Below are 18,501 nucleotides of genomic sequence, written 5' to 3' on the forward strand. Positions count from 1 at the left end.
CTGGTGGCAGCGAGAATATCCAAGCTGGTAGTGAGCTTGGGGGAGTTTCAGGTAAGCCCCCAGATTTTGGACGCAAAAGTCCAGGTTTGGGACAGGACCAGATTGTGGACGCTAAAGTTCAGGTCTGGGACTGGGAGGCTAGATTACCACACGAGGAACCAAAACAATTAAGGCAGAGTTCTAGGGGATAGGAAAACTCTCAGTAGAGTGCAGAATAGAACTGAAAGAGCTCAACCCATGCCACAATTCATACCCCCTAAGAAACTTCTCATCATCCCAGAGGCAGAGGCTAAAAAAACAGCCGGATAGGCTCATTGCTCTGGGGATCATAGAACAAGTAGGGATCACTGGAATGGGTACATTCATTGGTAATTGTAGAGAAAACAATAGACCCCTTTGCTTATGTACAGACCCAAAATAATTTTAAAATACATGTGAAAAGGGAACATTTCCCACTACCTACAAAGTGAGACATTTTTGGAGAGATGACTGTTGCCAAATATTCTTTTATGCTTGATGTGTCAGCAAAATTCTATCAGGTTCCCTTAGAAAAACAGAGCACATGATTGTGCAGTCAACACCCGCTTTGGCAGACATTATATCTGTAGAATGCTAGTTGGTTTGTGTTTGATACCTGGAAAATACAACTTTTTGATGGTCTAGAGGGTACTAAGTTTTGCATACATGACATTTTGATCTAGGGGGAAAAAGTTGGGGCAAGATCCATAAAGAGATTTAAACATCTAACTGCCACTTTAGGTGTCTAAATCCAAACTTTAGATCCTCCAAACCCCTGCTCAGATGTCACCTAAGCCTATAGGCTCCTAAATTCCCTAGGCACCTAGGTTTCTGCAAGTGAAAGCCCCAAGATGCCTACATTTCTGGCAATGGACACTTGCAAAGTCACCCAAGTCCTGATGCCACTGAGCTGCTCAGTACCTAAACCCCAGTGGAATCCTCAAAATGGGCATTTCTACATCTATATTCCTGCAAAGACCAATCCAAGAGGAGTTCTCAGAAGTTACCTATTGTACAAAACTGAGAAGGATGTCCCCCTATATTCTATATCCTAATGGTTAGAGCACTCATTGGACTTAATTCAGGTCTTCCACTTCCCAGGAGATTGCCCTAATGACTGGGCTATAGCGTATTCGGGGGTAGATCTGTCTCAATCTCACCTGTTGAAGATGTGTATAGCATACTTAAATATTAATTGGGCCAGAAAGAGAGTAACAATGACTCTATAGCCTAGTGGCTCGGTCACCCACCTGTGAGACCCGGGTTCCAATGACTAAGAATTTCATACAAAGAGAAACAGCTTCAACAGGACTGACTGAGAGAGACCTACCTCAGACAACAGACAAGGAAGGGATCCAATGATTCCTTGGAACAGTGAACAACATAGGGAAATTTGTCCTTAATTTATCTGATCAAGCCAGGAAACTGAGAACACTATTGTTCACATATGTCCAATGGACACAGGATGCAAATCTTAATAAAGAGTTTGAGAAACTGAAGGCATTCATTAAAGAGGCCACAGTCCTGAGGTAATAGAACACTAAGCACAAAACTAAGTTGTCCACAATCACCTCCAAGGAGAGTAAGAGTGCAGTCCTCCTACAGCAGTATGGTCAAAATTGGAGAGCAGTGACATGTGTGTCATGAGCACTTACAAATACTGAGTATTCGTACACCCAAACAGAGAAAGAGGCTTTGACCTTAATCCATGAGTGTGAAGCGTTTTGTCTTTATTTATGGGACACGAGTGTTAGCTGAAACTGACCATATACCACTTATTGCCATTAGCAAAAGGGGCCTGGCAAACAACTCCCTGACAATACAGAGATTGCCTTTTTTCAGCTACAACTGTCTGATTTGTACATTCAGTACAAAACTGGGAGAGATTTGGTCTGTGCACACACACACAAGCTAGAACATTTGACAAAAAATGCAGTGGAGCAAGTCCAGAGCTAGACATTGTACTGGAAAAAACCCAACCCTGTGCGATCTCACATGAAATGTGGATTGTGATTGCCAGAGCTACTGCTATGAGACCCTACAGAAAATAATTAAGGCTATTGGAACAGAATGGCTGGGACATGTTCCCGCCCCTTTCACTGATTCAGGGGAAGTTTTCAGTCCTAGATGGGATTTCTAAGTTGTTACAGAAAAATAAGTTTAAAAGGATACATGATGGTCTTTTAAGGATTGAAAAAAATCTAAGAGACGGGTGAGAGACAATTTATACTGGCCTCAGATGAACAGCAATATTCGGGAATCTGTCAAGGCTTGTTGCATCTGCCAGAAATACAGGCCAGGTCAAGCAAAAGAGCCATGTTGGTAGCACAAGAAAAACTAGCCCCCTGGAGCACAGTAGGCATAGATTCGTTTATGTTGGCTGGAAAAAACTATGTACTTGTCCTAGATTATTTCTCTCACTTCCCAGAGACAGCCTTACTAGAAGATACTACAGCTAAACAGGTGATTGTCAGGTATTATTATATTAGATATACCATGTCTAGCAGAAATAGATTTGACAATGAGCTACAGTTCAATGAGCAAGAGTTTAAGTAATTTCCATTGCAGTTTGGGTTTAGGCATGACAAGTCCTCATTACCCCCAAGCCAGTGGGTTGGTGGAAAATGCTGTTATAAAAAAACAGCTACTGAAAAAGGCTGCAGAGTCAAACTCAGAACTTTGCACTGTTAAAACATAGTCTGTCATCTGCAAGGAGCACCCAAAAGCAAATGAAGATGTTTATGCCTTAACTGTGTCACTTACCATTCGAGCTGTAATCATCTACCAGGACAATTTCTTTCAGCAAATGAGAAGGCGTTCGGTTAATTATACTGGTAATTGCACGTAAGATGATCGACATTGCCTCATTCATGAATATGAGAACGACACTAAGTGTTGGGAGGTCGTGGGGATATTTTTTCACTTTACAGCTGTAAGAGAGTGAGAAGAATATTAGTAGGGTTCCTGAAAAGACCCAATAGAGAAGCAGCCAAGTGAAAGAAGCATCTTCATATTCAGGGCAAAGCAGGAAATAGTTTGTTCTGAACACTGGCTACCCATGAAAAAGAGCCTTGAGGGCCTGATTCTGTGTAAAGGGGCTTTCACATAACTAAGAACCAGGCCCTTTTCTTTGCAAAGATCTTTCCCCTCCACAGAAAGGCAAGTATTCTTTGCCAGAGGAAAATGTGAGTGTTTAAACACAGCCATGTGAATTTCAGTGAAATCTTATCTCTGTTGGAATAGATTCATAGTAATTCCATTTTACTTTAATTCTACGGTTCTTCTTAAGTGATTGCACAAAGCCCACTTAGGTATGCGTGCGCCAGGTGGACTTGAACGGCAAGCTGAGACAAAGCATGGGCCCTGCACTTCCTCCTGCCTCCAACATAGAGTATAAAGGGCAGAGTCATCTTGATCTTCCCATGTTGCCTTCTCACCATTACTTTTCAGCTTTAAGGTTTCCTTAATATTAGATTTTAGCATGGAAGTTTATTTAGCTCAATTGCCTCTTATTTGTTTCCTTTCCACCAACAATTGTCTTGGGCAAAACATTTTCAAAGCTGGGTCCCTACAAATAGGCACCTACGTCCATATTTAGCCACTTAGGTAAAAGAGGTCTGATTTAATCAGCAGTGCCAAGCTAGCAGGGCCTGCAGGTGCTCAGCCCTGATGAAATCAGGCCACTCAACGTCTACCTATGCATTTAGGCCGCCAAGCTTGAAAATGTTAGTCTTAGGTTGGGATTTTTCAAAGGACCCTAAAGAAATCAGGCACATAATTCCCATTGATAAGCGAACAGAATGCTGGGAATAATTAAGAAAGGAATAGATAATAGGAGAGAAAATATCATGTTGCCTTGAATACTGTGAGCAGATGTGGTTGCCCCATTTCAAAAAAGATATATTGGAATTGGAAAAAGTTCAGAAAAGGGCAACAAAAATTATTAGGGGTATGGAACGGCTTCCTTATGAGGAAAGATTAATAAGACTGAGACTTTTCAGCTTGGAAAAGAGATGGCTAAGGGGAGATATGATTGAGGTCTATAAAATCATGACTGGTGTAATAAAAGAAGTATTTCTTCACACACAATGCACAATCTACCTGTGGAACTCCTTGGCAGAGACACAAAGACAATAACAGGTTCAAAAAAGAAACTAGAAATAATATCATGCAGGATAAGTTCATCAATGGCTAGTTAGGCAGGATGGCAGGAAAAGGTGCTTTAGCCTCGTTGTGCCAGAAGCTGGGAATGAGTACAGGGATGGATCACTTGATTATTACCTGTTCTTTCATTCCCTCTGGGGCACCTGGCACTGGCTATGGTCAGAAGACAGGATATGGGCTAGATAGACCTTTGGTTGACCCAGTAGGGCCATTCTTATGTTCTTATTATCTGGGATTTGGGCAACTAACTACCATAGACATCTTGAAATCCCAGCCTAGTTTTTCTCTCTGTATATGGAAACTTGCAAATGCAGTATACCTCTTTAGGCCTTTGGCCATTTTTTGTGCCTTTTTGGTGCTTTCTGTGTTTTGGCATTTTTTAACTTTGATACAGTATTCAAAGTTAGGACTGATCCATGGTTTATATAATAGCATGAAAATACATACTCTTTATTCCCTGGCCCTTTCTTAGAAAGCTGTGGCTTATTATAATTTTCAGTTGTTGCTGCACATTAAAAGGTAAGTCTATGCTGCAGCTTCTTTGGGCAGTATGGGAAGGCTCTTTGCAGTGGGAAGGGCTCCACAGCATCAGGGAGCTGTGGGACCTTTCTCACTGCTGCAGTTATTCCCAGGGAACACTGGCAACGGAGAGGAGTGGGAAAAGGTCCCCCACCTTCTGCCTGCCAGAGCCTTTCCCCACCTCATGGAAAGATTACAGTCACAGGAAAGGCTCTGGCAGGCTCAACTCTTCCCCGCTGCCTCCACTGCCTTTCACTGGGACACGTAGCTACACACAGCAGCCTGGACACAGCCTGCTTTTCACTGCAGTGTAGCTTAGAGTTGCCAAGTGTCCTTTTTCTACTGGAACACCTGGTCGAGAAGGGACTCTGGCAGCTCCAGTCAGCACTGCTGACCAGGCCATTAAAAGTCCGGTTGGTGGGACTGGCAGGCTCCCTACTGGCTCCAAGCAGCTCCCCAGAAGCGGTGACATGTCCCTAAGCTTCTAGCAGAGGGACGCCGGGAAGGTTCTGCATGCCACCCCCACCCTGAGCACCGGCTCTGCAGTTCCTATTGGCCTGGAACCACAAGCTGCAGGCAGAGCATGAGCATACAGAGCTGCTTGGCCATGCCTCCACCTGGATTCGGAGAGACGTCATCACTTCCAGGAGACCCTGATGTAAGTGCACCCAGAACCCACACCGCCTCCCTCGTGCCCAACCCCTCCCCAGGCATGAGCCCTCCTGTGCTGTAAACTCCTCATCCTGGTTCCACTCCAGAACCACAGCCCCAGCAGGATTCCTCACCCTCCAACACCCCATCCCTCTACCCGGCTAGAGCCCCCTCCGCACCAAACTCCCTCCCAGAGCCTGCAACCTGCAACCTCTCCTGCACTTCAACCCCTGCCCTACTCAGAGCCCCCTCCTTCACCCCAAACCCCTCATCCTCAGCCTTACCAACCCCCTGAATCCCAACCTCGCCCAGCCTGGAGCCCCTCCACACACTCTGAACCTCTCATTCTGGCCCTACCCTGGAGCCCACATCCCCAGCTGGAGCCCTCACCCCCTCCTGCAGGCAAAGCACCTGCCCGCAGCCTGGTAAAAATGAGCAAGTGAGTGAGGATGGGAGAGAGTCAGCAACAGAGGGAGGGGGGATAGAGGTGCAGGATCTCGGAGAAAGGGTGGGACAGGGGCAGGGCATTGGGGAAGAGGTGGGGCAAGGGTGTTCAGTTTTGAGCAATTAGAAAGTTGGCAACCCTAGTGTAGCTGCACATACCGTACATGCCACCACCAGGAGTGTGTAATATATACATAGCCCAAGATGTGCCCAGTGACACCTAGATCTTTTACCTAATAAGTTGTAACCAGAGGCGCTGTAGTCTGTTGTGGCTACATTTGAGCACCTTTGAGGATACTATAACTTTTTTCAGTACTTACTGATCTGGAGGAAGATTTTCAAAGGTCCCAGTGGGCGGTCATGCAACCGACTCATATTGTGTCTATGGAAATCTCCCCTTTATACTTTGTGTAATTTCATCATGTTCATTATATTTCTTAGTTCTTCTTCCAACTTGCTTTCTTGAAGTCTAATACTCTTGTCACATCTTAAATTATCCTGCATCTACTATATATGGCCCATAGTCTGTTCTCAGATATGCCAGTGCAAATTCAGATTAACGCTACTGGGCTCAAAATAGTTACTCCAGAGTTGCACTGGTGTAACTGAAACAAGAATCTGGCCCTATCAATTTATACCATGCTCCTCAGGGACTAGGGTGACCAGATAGCAAGTGTGAAAAATTGGGACAGGAGGTGGAGGGGTAATAGGCATCTATATATGAAAAAGCCCCAAATATCAGGACTGTCCCTATAAAATCAGGACATTTGGTCACCCTATCAGAGACTGGGATTTCCACTGTAGGTATTAGGCGTACATCCTGTGATTTTAAGAGCAGAGCACATGTTAGAGAGAAGGGGATTGGGCTAGGAAGACTGGTTGGAAGCAGTCCAGTCAGCATCACTAGATACACAACTAGGAGCACACGGTTCTCCTTTGGCTTATGTAATCCTATTTGAGTTCTCCTAAAGCCTTACTTATAAGAGACCAGACTGTGCCTCCTTCTAAATCCACAAGCCAACACAGTAGGTTCACTTTGTAAGCAAACCTGGCAATGGACAATCTTCTTCCTCATAAAACAGAGCAGTGGTCCTGGTCCCCAACGTGGCGCCCACCAGGGCATTTATGTATGCCAGCCTAGTGCCCAGCAGGGGAGAGAAGCCACGGCTCCACCCCTGCCGGGGACAGAGAACTCTGGGGCTGCAGGTTTCATTCTATGTTAAAGTAAGAATAATAAATAAAATATATTTGGAACAGCAGTTCAACAATGTTTAACTTCTTAAAAATAAGATGAAAACTGTTTATGATATTTATTTTGTAAAAACGCCTTAATTTTTCTTACAGGTAGATAAAAAAGAGCATATTCACATGGTAAGGTAAAAGAGTAACTGCCAAATAATTTCTTAATACCTTTTACATGTAAAATTACCCTTTTTATCTTATGGATTCATAGTATGTACATTAAATATGATTTTTTTGTATTATTTAATGTACAAATACAAAATAAGCCTTGAAAAATGGTTAGCGCCCACCACACTCTTCTGCCAACATGAATGTGCTACTGGCCGCAATAAGGTTGGGGACCACTGAAACAGAGCATTATCTGATTCCTCTATATCCTTAAAGCTGGCACCATGTAAGATTTACACCTACATTACAACAGAACACCTTGTTCCTTGTACTGTTTAAACATTTTGTGTTCCATTACTTTTTGAAGAAAGATTTCAGTTGCTTGCTGTACCCACTACAGCAGTCACAATCTACTTCTTAGGATACAAATCTTTCCCAGCTGGCCAAAGCGGTGAAGTAAGAGAGTTATAATGAATGAGAAGGGTTGGGTGGGTAGCTGGAGGATTTCCTAACCAGATAAGAATTAATTTACCTTTTTTTCTCAGGTCCACATGACCAGTTTGCAGAGAGATTAATATTTCTTTTCTTTTTGCTGCTGTTCAGTATTGTTTTGTTTTGGCCCATTATTGAGGTAGGAAACTGAGTGTCAATATTTTCATTCAGCTCTGAATCTGAACTCTCCCAAAGTTCAAGAGAGTTGGTTCTGAGTCACCTTTAAAACAGCCCTTTTTCAGCTTCAGGGACCTCTGAGGAGCAGATCAGAGGAGAGTCAGAAGTGCTCAGATATTATGGTAAAGGGGGACACCTCCATAGACTCGTACATCTTATTCTGATCCCATTTACACTTGTGTAAATCAGGAGTAATGCCGTTGAAGTCAACGAACGTACACTTAGAGCTGATCAAAAAATGGGGACATTTTTCACAAAACAGTTCACAAACATGGTGTCCCTGGTTTTCGTTTAAAAAAAAAAATCAAAATTTGTTGACAAGCTCTAGTTACAGGTGTAGACGAGTGATGTTTATGACTGGAGCATCACGTCTATGAGCTTGAACAGTGCGCTAGGGAAAGATAGATAGCACTAAAGTGGCTTGTAGTACACTGCCGATGATCAGCCCTGGATAACTGTTTTTTAGCCAGACTTTTGAATGTCCTGGCTCCTAACATGTATTGCCACATGATCAGTCTCTCCATCTTCATAAATCTCAGCTCCCAGCTCAACCTGCTATTTATCATAATGCTTCCATAGGATACTGGACTTACCGTCCCCTACCATTAATAATACCTAGGTAGTTACATAGACTTTTTTATCCAAGCACATTACACAGGTATGTATGTATCAATATTCCCTTTTTTTTTTTTTTTTTTTTTTTACAGATGGAAAAGGTGAAAAACAGAATGGTTGCTTGACTTGCACAATGTCCCACAGTGAATCACTGGCATGGAATTCACTTCTCCTAACAGCCCTGCAGTGCCCTCTCCTTTTGACTACACTGTCTACTGTGTATAAACACAATACAGCTTCCTTATCCTTTCTAGCTTTCTTCTTCTTTGAGCAGGCCCTGTGCACAGGGGACAATTTCACTCTTGGAGCTCAAGTGGAGCTTAAATATAGCATAGACTAGAAAGTCTTTTGAATGTTGCTTTTATTTTTCCCCTGTGCTAGCATGTATCATTATTAACAAGATCCAATTTTATTTAAAACATCCCCATTATATCTTTACATATGTCTCCTATAAGCTATGACCTCCTGACTTGCATTTTGTGTGTGCAGAGAATTACCCACTGCTCTTTGTAAAATGCAGAAAGAAGAACACATCAAACTAAATGCAGCACAAATCCAGATCTGCTCATGGATCCCTTATAACCTTCCATTCTAAATCAGCTTGTGGCCTTGGATAACACCTCTTTACATTCATACATCTGCCTATGAATGTATACTGGGTTCATACTGCACCTGGGATATCTGGTGTCTGGAATAGGCCGATCCAGGGGCAGACGGTCACTGAGATAAACATTATACCCATATTTAGTGAATAGATCCTGGGCTGTGGTTTGTTGCTCTTCTGTTAAATCTGCACCCCAGCGCTTGAACAGAATTGAATCTGGAAACAGCTTTCTGTGCACAACCTTCTTTTCCATTTTGTCTTCCTCCTTTGCTTTCTCATCCTCGTGCATTTCACCCTTTGACTCCTCTGGCAGCTTTATGTCATCTTCTTTCTGTTTGTTTCTTTCATTATAAGAGGGCTTTTTCATGAAATTGGCTGCTTAAAAATAAAACGTGTTTAGAGTCTAATGACGAGAGAATAAAGATAATGGGCCAGATTCTCCTCACTCAGGTTTAAATCAGGAATAAATCAATGCAGATACAATTACCATGAAACTGGCATGAGAGGAGAATCAGTTTCTAGCTTCTTTATAAAAAGGAATCTGTAAAGGCAGGATTCCAAAAGTTAGTCCTAACAATGTCAATATTGTTGGTCACATTCTGATCACTATAAAAAATTAATGTTCCCTATGTTGATACTCACCCCTTCTTGTTAACTGTTGGGAATGGGCCACATCCACACTAACTGAATTGGCCTTGTTAGCACTGACTCCCCACTTGATAAGGCAATTCCCATCTTTTCATGTGATGTATGTTTATACCTGCCTCTTGTATTTTTCACTCCATGCATCTGACAAAGTGGGTTTTAGCCCATGAAAGCTTATGCTCAAATAAATTTGTGAGTCTCTAAGGTGCCACAAGGACTCCTCTTTGTTTTTGCTGATACAGACTCACACAGTTACCCCTAGGAAACCATTCTTCTGTCAGTTTCCCTAGTGTAAATAAAGAGAAACTCCACTGAAATCAATGGAAAGATGCAGAAAGAAAGCCAGTGTACAAGTGATATTAGAAACAGGACTCAAGGAGTTCAGTAGAGTTTGTTCTGATACATAGAGGAGGGCAAACTACCACTCACGGGCCACATCTGGCTGGCCCCCAGCACCTGGGCTGCGAGGCTAGCTTCCAGCCCCTTCCCTGCTGTTCCCCCTCCCCCGGTGCCTCAGCTCGCCCCACCGCCAGCACAATGCTCTGGGCGGTGGGTCTGGGAGCACCTGGGGCAGTGCAGTTGCAGAGCCCAGCCTGACCCAGTGCTCTGTGCTGGTGGGGGCGGCAGCATGGCCCGGCTCCAGCCGAGTGGTGTGGCTGTAGCACCACCAGCCACCAGTGCTCCAGGCAGCATGGTAAGGGGGTAGAGTGGTGGGGAGGGTGTTGGATAGAGGACAGGGGAGTTCGGGGTGGTGATCAGAGGATGGGGATGTGGATGGTGGTCAGGGGGGAAACAGGGGGTTGAATGGGGGCAGGGGTCCTGGGGGGCAGTCAGGAAGGAGGGGGAGTTGGATGAGGCAGCAGGAGACAGTCAGGGGCAGGGGTTCCGGGGACATCAGGAGACAGGGAGAAGGGGTGGTTGAATGGGGCAGGGGTCTCGGGGGTCCATCAGGAATGAGAGATGGGGTTGGATGGGGCAGCGGAGGTCCAGGGGCAGTTAAGGGACAGGGAACAGGGGGGTTGGATGGGGCAGGAGTCCAGAGGGGGACAGATAGGAGGTGGGGGCCAGGCCACGACCTCCTCCCCTAACTGACCCTCCATACAATTTACAAAACCTGATGCGGCCCTCAGGCCAAAAAGTTTGCCCGCCCCTGTGACACACTGAAGTAACTAAGTTCAGCATCTGGCCATATCTGAATCATGTTGCTTATGTAATAGGGGCTATGAGAATAGTTCTAAGCATAAAGCACAAATGACCTCTCCACTCTATCTCCATTACATGACTGCTTAATAATAGCTCCCTTGCCTAGATAAACTTCTGGGGGAACTAGCAAATTAGGCTGTATCAAAAAGGCAGGTAATTCACAGGAACTGTCTATAGGTATATATCTCAGGTATTTATTTTTGGACTTCGCTAAGCAGGAGTGCCATCAGTGTGTGCAGGGTTGTTGTTACATATTAACAGTTTAACTTTATTTTTCCTGATGATTATTTTATTGGATTGTAAATTTCTGTATTTATTTCAAAAGGAAAATATCCCTTAAAAACTTGTATGCCAGCAGAGCCCTTGTAAGAGATGTTTTGCCTTTTGATTTAAAATAACAAAAACAGCGTCTTTTTCAAACACTGAACCGAACACACTTGTTACTTTTCATAGCTATTAAAAGCAATTGGCAGAGATATGCAAAGCAGCAGGTGCCCAGGTGAATTGGAGTCATAGTCTGTCACTAAGGGTGGTGTGGTCATTGGGCTGGGGTACTTATTACTAGAGTTAGAGAAGTGAACCCACATAGTCTGAGCCAATTCCAGGGCTTCCTAAGAGACATTTGAAAGGGCTGCTTTCATCTCTGGCTGATAGTTGTGCTGTATATCCCTGCTCTATATCCCGTTTCCCTGGTACTCACAAGCCTATCTAGTGGCAGAGTAAGTTTAGACCAGGGGTTCTCACAACAAATGTTTTGGTGGCCTCAGAGTGCGGCTACCAACTCTTGCTGGTGGCTGCTCTAACAATTTTTCCTGAAATACATAATTAACTTTAGGTAAAAACAGATACATATTGTCCAAATCATTGTATTTATTTATGTAGTAGGAAGGCAGTGGGATGTAGTGCTCCCCATTCAGCACACATGGACTTTGCTCCATTCTTGTGCTCTGAGCATGTGACAGTGGGAGCCCCTCACCCTGCCGTGGAGCTGCCAAGCCCTGCAACAGCCCAGAGCCATCGAGGTACTGCAAAGAGTGAGTGTGACCCCATATGAGGGAAACGCCAACCCATCTCGCTGTCCCTGCTGCCCATGGACCTTGAGTGAAACCCGCCCCGAGGAAGGTGGGTTGGGAACTCACTGGCCACCTGCAAAGTCCCAGACTCCCCGTGCCATGGCCAGGCAGGAGTGGGGGAGCTGCTCAGGGGAACACCCCAGTGACCAAACACTATAGCCACTAAGAAGAGTTGCCTCCAGCATTGTGCACACTGGCAAGTGTGACTCCAGAGGCACTACCCAGAGACCCCGAGGAGACTGCGCATTCCAAAAGGCGCCGATCCCTGCTGGCAGCATTTGAGAAATGCTGCTCTAGACAACTTGTTGATTCTAAAACCATGGCAGCTGGCAGTGGCTTGGCTACACTATCCCTCCCACCATTGCTACCATTCTGGTGGAACAGAAAAGGCCTAGCGAGGATGGGGAAAAAAATCCTGAAGGCCTGATACTGCAGCACTTATTTGGGTAATTTTGCTGGGACAACTCACCTGAGTAAGGCTGAAGGACAACACCCCTTTGTCACCAGGCCAGGTTTCTCCCCAGCTCCAAAGTCTGCGCTACCCCACCCAATCTTCTGCAAGGAGGTTTATTTCCTTAACAGAGGTTAGCAAACAAACAGTCTTTGCTCATTTCTTAGCCTCTAGCTTCAGATCCAGGGGTCTCTGGGACTCCTGCTCCTTGGCCAGGGTTGGCTCCAGGGGTTTTGCCACCCCAAGCAGCCAAAAAAAAAAAAAAAAGCCGCAATCACGATCTGTGGCAATTCAGCAGGAGGTCGGAGTGAAGGACCCTCCGCCGAATTGCTGCCGAATACCTGAAAGTGCCGCTCCGCTCTGGAGTGGCCGCCCCAAGCACCTGCTTGATAAGCTGGTGCCTGGAGCCGGCCCTGTCCTTAGCAGCTTCCCAGTTTCAGTCAGCTCTGCTCACTTCTTGGAGCAACACAGCCCTAGGGCTGCTTCCCTGAGCCCCTGGCCCTTTGCAGGAACCCACCACAAAAGCTAGCTCCACGTCAGAGTGGGTTTCTTTCCCCATGGCATAGCCTTTCTTCGTCCCTTTCCCAACAGCCCTTTATAGCAGCCCATCCCTCTTTAATTGGCTGGACTGGATTCACCTGATCTGGTTCAGAGGCGCTGGGTTTAGTTTATCCACAGGGACCAGCTACCCTGTGACATACCCTAACCCCCAGTTTTCCAGGAATAAAAAAATGCATATATTTTCCTTCTTGTGAGGATGCCTCCTGGGACTACGCTCACCCCTCTCAATACAAAAACACTGTTCTGCCCTGACATTCTGCAACATCATTCATTTTACAACATTTCAGGGCCTGAATGTTTTTCTTAATCCAACCCAAATATTCGCCTCAGTGTTTTAACATAATACCAGCATTTCAACTATCATTTCCCACAAGTCCCATCCAGTCAGTGTGTTCTCTGAGTCCTAGAGGTCCTGCCCCTAAGCATGAACTCTCAGTCCCAGTCACCTTTGAATATTATGCCTTGGGGCCAGGGTCACATACCCAGTCTCACTGGGCATGGTGCCTACATAGTCTTATCTCTGTCGCCTGGACTTTGGAGTCGCTGCGTGAATAGGTCTTTTCCGCCTCTGCGCACAGAGTCTCCACTTGAGTCTCAAGTTCATGAACCATGAGGAGTAAACATTCTCTATTCTTCTCAGTGAATTGGAGATCTGTGGCTAGCTGTTCTTTCTTGAACTTGAGATTCCATCATTTGCTTTCCGCTGACTCCAGTTGTTCTATAAACTCACCAGGCCTTGGCAGGAGAGCTATAAAACAGATCTGTGCTATCTCTTTCCATGCACTGGAGCCCTGTTTCTCCCCCTGGCTCCCTGTTTAGGACTCCACATGTTGGAGTAGTCCTGTCTGAATCCCCACGCTGGCTTGTTTTACAGGTAGTTCAGCTTGGGTCCCCATGGTACCCTGTTGAATTTGGGATTTTGTTTGGGTTTCCACAGTCTCCTGTGGGATTTGAGATTTCATTTGGGCCTCCCTAGTGTCCCACTAAAACCAGGGACCATGTCTAGGTCTCTACAGCAGCCTGCTGAGCCTGGGACTCAATCTGGATCTCTCAAGTACCCTGTCGAGTGTTTCTTATCTGGGTCTGGGTCACTTCCTCCTACAGCACCAAGCATCACTGCTTCTCCTTCTTAACCTCCACCTGAACCCAGGCCAGCGCTTGTTCTAACCTGGCCAGTTGACTAATGATTTTCCCCATGAGGTGCTTATATTGTCCAACTCTTGTTGGTATTTGCTAAGCTGATCCCTCAGTCATTAGGGAAGGTTGTGACACCCCTCCTCCCCTTGGTCTGCCTTTGCTATCTTTGCTCTGGCCTCTAGCCCTCTTATTTCTTTTCCTAGTCAATCTTGAACCCTCCACGTTCTGGGCTCTTGTTCTAGCCCCTGTTGTACGAGAGCTGGAAAATCCACCCAGTGTCACCATAGGACTGTGGACCAAGGCAGACACTTGACCCTGCAGCGTGCAGTTGAGGTCTTTGATCCTGAACCTCCAGCTCAACTTCTGTGGTGGGATAGATGTGGGTCTTATCATGGGTACAGGAGATGTGTACTCAGAGGTACTTGTCCAGGCTACTTAGCCTTACCTGATCTTCCTGAACCAGCATGCACCCACAACCTGAGTCGACAAGTCGCTCAACTACTGTTCTCCCACCCTAACTTCTACTACCTGCAGTGGGGCTCCTGTGGGCCCCTAAATGATTAAGCCCTGTTTAACTCTAAGAAAGTTTTGGAGTGGTCTCCCACTGCATGGTTCCACTCTACTAACAGTTTTACTATGCCTGGATTGGTCACACCTGAAGCAAACCATAGGGCCTTTCTGGTTTCCTCTCACCAGTATTTACAATAAATGGTGGGGCTACCTGAATCCCTTGTAGATTTTGCATGTCCCTGAGTTTTGGTCACTCAAGGTCTTTCCCACTTGTGAGTTTCCCTGGGTCATCCCCTAGTGAATTCCCCTCAGTTTATCATAGTGCCCTGGCCACATGTCTCCTTTCGCCTCAAAGAAGGCTTCAGCTCATTCCACTGCTTCCCCCGTTAAGGCCAGCTCTTTGATCCCCTCGGTAGAACTTTCAGAATTGCTCCAACATGACTTTCTCCACTTAACTGGTATCAGGGCAGAGCCACTGTGTTGCAAGGTCCCATAATTTCTGGGCCACTACTACCATCAGACACCTTGTGGAAACAGTTCTACCCACAACCTGTGTCTATATGCCTCAGGACTCAGTCCTATTCAATCCAAGATGGCAGCCTTCACCACTGGATAAGAGTTCACCCTCTCATCTCTTACTGCCAGGTAAGCTGTCTGCTCCTCACCCACTAGAAAGGTGCTATGCAGCCACCCCTGTCAACACCTACCAGTCTACCACCTTTGGCACGCACTCAAATGTTCAGAGGAAGGCCTCAGCATCATCTTCCAGTCCAAGTTTCTCTAGGCCTAGGACCAACCAGCCCCTAGTCCCAACACCAGCTTTGTTACCAGATGTGGCTCAGCCCAACCTTTTCTGTATTCACTCCTCTAATTTGGAGTGAACTTCTTGCCACCTCTGTTGCGCCGCTAACTTGGCCTCCTGCTGTTTCTGTTGATTTTCTATCAATTGTATCAGCAGGGCCAAGGTCTGCTATTTCTGTCCTGCCACTAACAGTCAGATTACTGCCTCCATCTTTCCCTTTATTCCAGGGTGGGCTGGCAACCCCATTTCTAGTACAATGTGTCACTGGGCCAGGCATCTACCCAGTGCCAAAGCATGTGCTGCCACATCCAGTCTTTTACAAGGAGGTTTATTTCCTTAATGGAGGTTAGCAAACAAACAAAACCAGTTTTAGCTCATTCCTTAGCCTCCGGCTTTAGGGTCACCCCTCTGGAGGGTCTCTGACACTGTTACTCCCAGCAGTTTCCCAGTTTCAGCAGGTTCTGCTCCCTTCTTGGAGCAACAGCCCCAGGGCTGCTTTCCTGAGTTTATGGACCATTGGTCCAGAGATCCACCACAAGAGCTAGCTGAAGCTGGTGCGACTTTCCCTCCCCAGGGCACCATCTGTCTCTGTCCATCTCCCTCTTTAATTGACTGGACTGGACTTATCGACTCTGATCCAGGGGAGCTGGCGTTATTCTATCCACAGAGGCCAGCTACCCTGTGACACCATTTTAAACAAAATCCCACTCAGAATGAATTCCTGACACAGGGATTTCCCACATCTTCATCATAAAGCCCTGATCTCTTCTTACATAAATATTCCATCCCATTCAAGGTATGTCTGCACTGCAGCCAGGAGACGTTATTCCCAGCTCAGGCAAACATACACATGCTAAAACAGATTGAGCACTAAAAATAGGTGTAGTGGCCTGAACAGCAGGTGGGGTTAGCTGCCCAAGTACGTACCTAAGGTTTCAGATGGGATCATACTCAGAGCAGCTCCACTGCTTTGTTTAGCATGCTAGGTCAATCAGAGGTAGTGCAAGTATGTCTACCCAAGCTGGAAATTACACCTCCAGCTTTAGTGTAGACAGACCCTTAGAAGTTTCTTGCCTCATTCTGTATTCTGAGGGTTGAACAATCTTCTCTTCAGCTCTCAGTGCTGCTTTTGAACACAGGTCAGTCAGCAGCTATCACCAATCTCAGTAACCCCCTTTCCCAATAGCACTTCTGCCAGTGCCTTCTAGCTCAGGGAGTGAGAAGAACAAAACCAGGGCTTGGTCATGGCTTCCCAAGTTCAAATCCTTTGCTCACAACAACAGCAGAGGTCAGGTGAAAAGAGCAAGGGGATTCCCACGGCCTCTCTTCCTTTCAAAACGGATTCATTTATCACAATAGATTCTTACAGCAACTACAAAACCTAAGAAATTATTTTCCCTTGTGATTAATCTGCTGGTGTGATCAGCCCTGACAAGTGTTTCACATTTCATCTTAATCTCTTCCATCTAATTCTGAAAATCTTGCTGTTTCCAACATCTATAGCTGCCTAAATGATTAAGACCTGTCCCAACTCCAAGAGTTTAAGGTGATACCAGCCTAGAAAACAAAGCAAGTAAGGGCAAGTGGCATTTCCTTGTAGATATGACAGAGAAATCCTCAAATCTTTTCTCTGTAACATTCTGATTTAGAAAATGTGTTCAGACAAATCGCAAGAAACACACACAGACATAAGTTACTTCTAAAATGCTACGAAGTACCCTAGGCAAAAGAATTGAGAGACCTAATTCTAGTGAAGTTAGATGCTCTAAATATGCTGCTGAACAGCAATGTGTTTTACTTACAGATGTTGTGAATATACATCTCCAAATGGTCCAGCCGCTCAATTACTGCATTTTCTTGGCTGAAAGATTGGGGGTGAACCGCTAAGTATCTGTGGCTTTCATTTTTCAGTTCTTGTATTACATTCTTCACATAAAACACAAGGAAGATATTCGCAGTGGATACAAGAAATAGCACAGCTGGAAAGAAACCTGGTAACCTTCTCCATGACACCATTCTCTCTCTAAATATATATCTGTCCTGGTAGTGATTCTTATTCAGTTGCAGTAGCTGCTGCCCCAAATTAGTTCCAAAAAGACCTCTTTGGAGCAGACATTAAGACTGCTCAGGTGGAGTGATCTCTTTGAACTTGAATGTGTCAGAGAGCAGGCAGCAATTATTTATAGTACCTGGAAGGGATGGGCGTTTTCAGCTTTTTACCTACACTGTGCTATCCAGATTACCCTTTAATGGGAGGGTACGCAGCTGTAACAGACTTGCCTAGGGAGTTAAAGGATTTGATTGTTCTCACGTGGCCCACGTTGCCAGAGGTCTAATATTGCTGGATGGTTGTCGGAAAAAAATACACATACAATAAATCTGCAAGTGATTCCTTTGCCACTGATCAAGATCGTCTGATGAGATTTGTATATGTCTGCAAACGAAGCAGAACAGGTGAAGATAGTATCCTGTAGAGTGAGGGCATTGTGTATCCTGTAAAGATTGATGGCTCCAAAAAACTGCAGAAGAGCAAATAGCTTAAAGACCTAGGGAGTTTACCAAAAGGGAGTGCATGTCTCAAGACAATCAGGGATGGGGCTGTGCCAGTGAGTTTGTCCTGGGTCACTCCATCCTCTGTACAGTGGGACATCGTCAGACATTGTAAGTAGCTGCATTTGGAGCCGCTTACGTTCAGCCAAGAGTTGTGGGTGCTTTCCTTCCTGACTGGAGAACTGGCCAGGATTATAGCACTCTCTTTGATTTCTATTTGAGAGACAGGTTCATAATTTAATGGTCTTGTTAGACCAGAGGCTGAAATTGGCAGCTCAGGTAGCTACCAAATGAAGATTTTTTTCCATTTGTACTCAGAAAGAGAAATTTCACTAGAGCTAGGAGATAAACTGTTTTCCCATCCTGAGAACATTTTAAAGACTCACTAGAATTTTAAACTTCACAAGAATTAGGTCTCTTAGTTCTTCTGGAGAAGCCTGCTTGAATCACAGCTCAACCCCAAGAAGAAGGGTTGTTAGGCCCCAGAACAAGGGGACCAAGTGTCAGAGTCCAATGACCGGGGCTGGGTGCTCCA

The 18,501-nt window shown here is 45.4% G+C and overlaps 1 protein-coding gene across 1 annotated transcript in view; it reads right to left on the minus strand.

The window, feature by feature from the left end:
* The window catches only part of GALNT8 (polypeptide N-acetylgalactosaminyltransferase 8), a 44,970-nt gene extending 27,398 nt beyond the window's left edge, over positions 1 to 17,572 (minus strand). Inside the window, exons 1-3 of the mRNA XM_032787427.2 lie at positions 17,219 to 17,572; positions 9,103 to 9,409; positions 2,782 to 2,948 (exon numbers count right to left, since the gene is read on the minus strand). Of these exons, the coding sequence (XP_032643318.1) occupies positions 2,782 to 2,948; positions 9,103 to 9,409; positions 17,219 to 17,432 (688 nt within the window). The 5' untranslated portion in view covers positions 17,433 to 17,572. The remainder of the gene's footprint in view (positions 1 to 2,781; positions 2,949 to 9,102; positions 9,410 to 17,218) is intronic.
* Between the last annotated feature and the right edge of the window lie 929 nt (positions 17,573 to 18,501).

Source organism: Chelonoidis abingdonii, chromosome 1, assembly GCF_003597395.2.
Source record: "Chelonoidis abingdonii isolate Lonesome George chromosome 1, CheloAbing_2.0, whole genome shotgun sequence".
NCBI lineage: Eukaryota > Metazoa > Chordata > Testudines > Testudinidae > Chelonoidis > Chelonoidis abingdonii.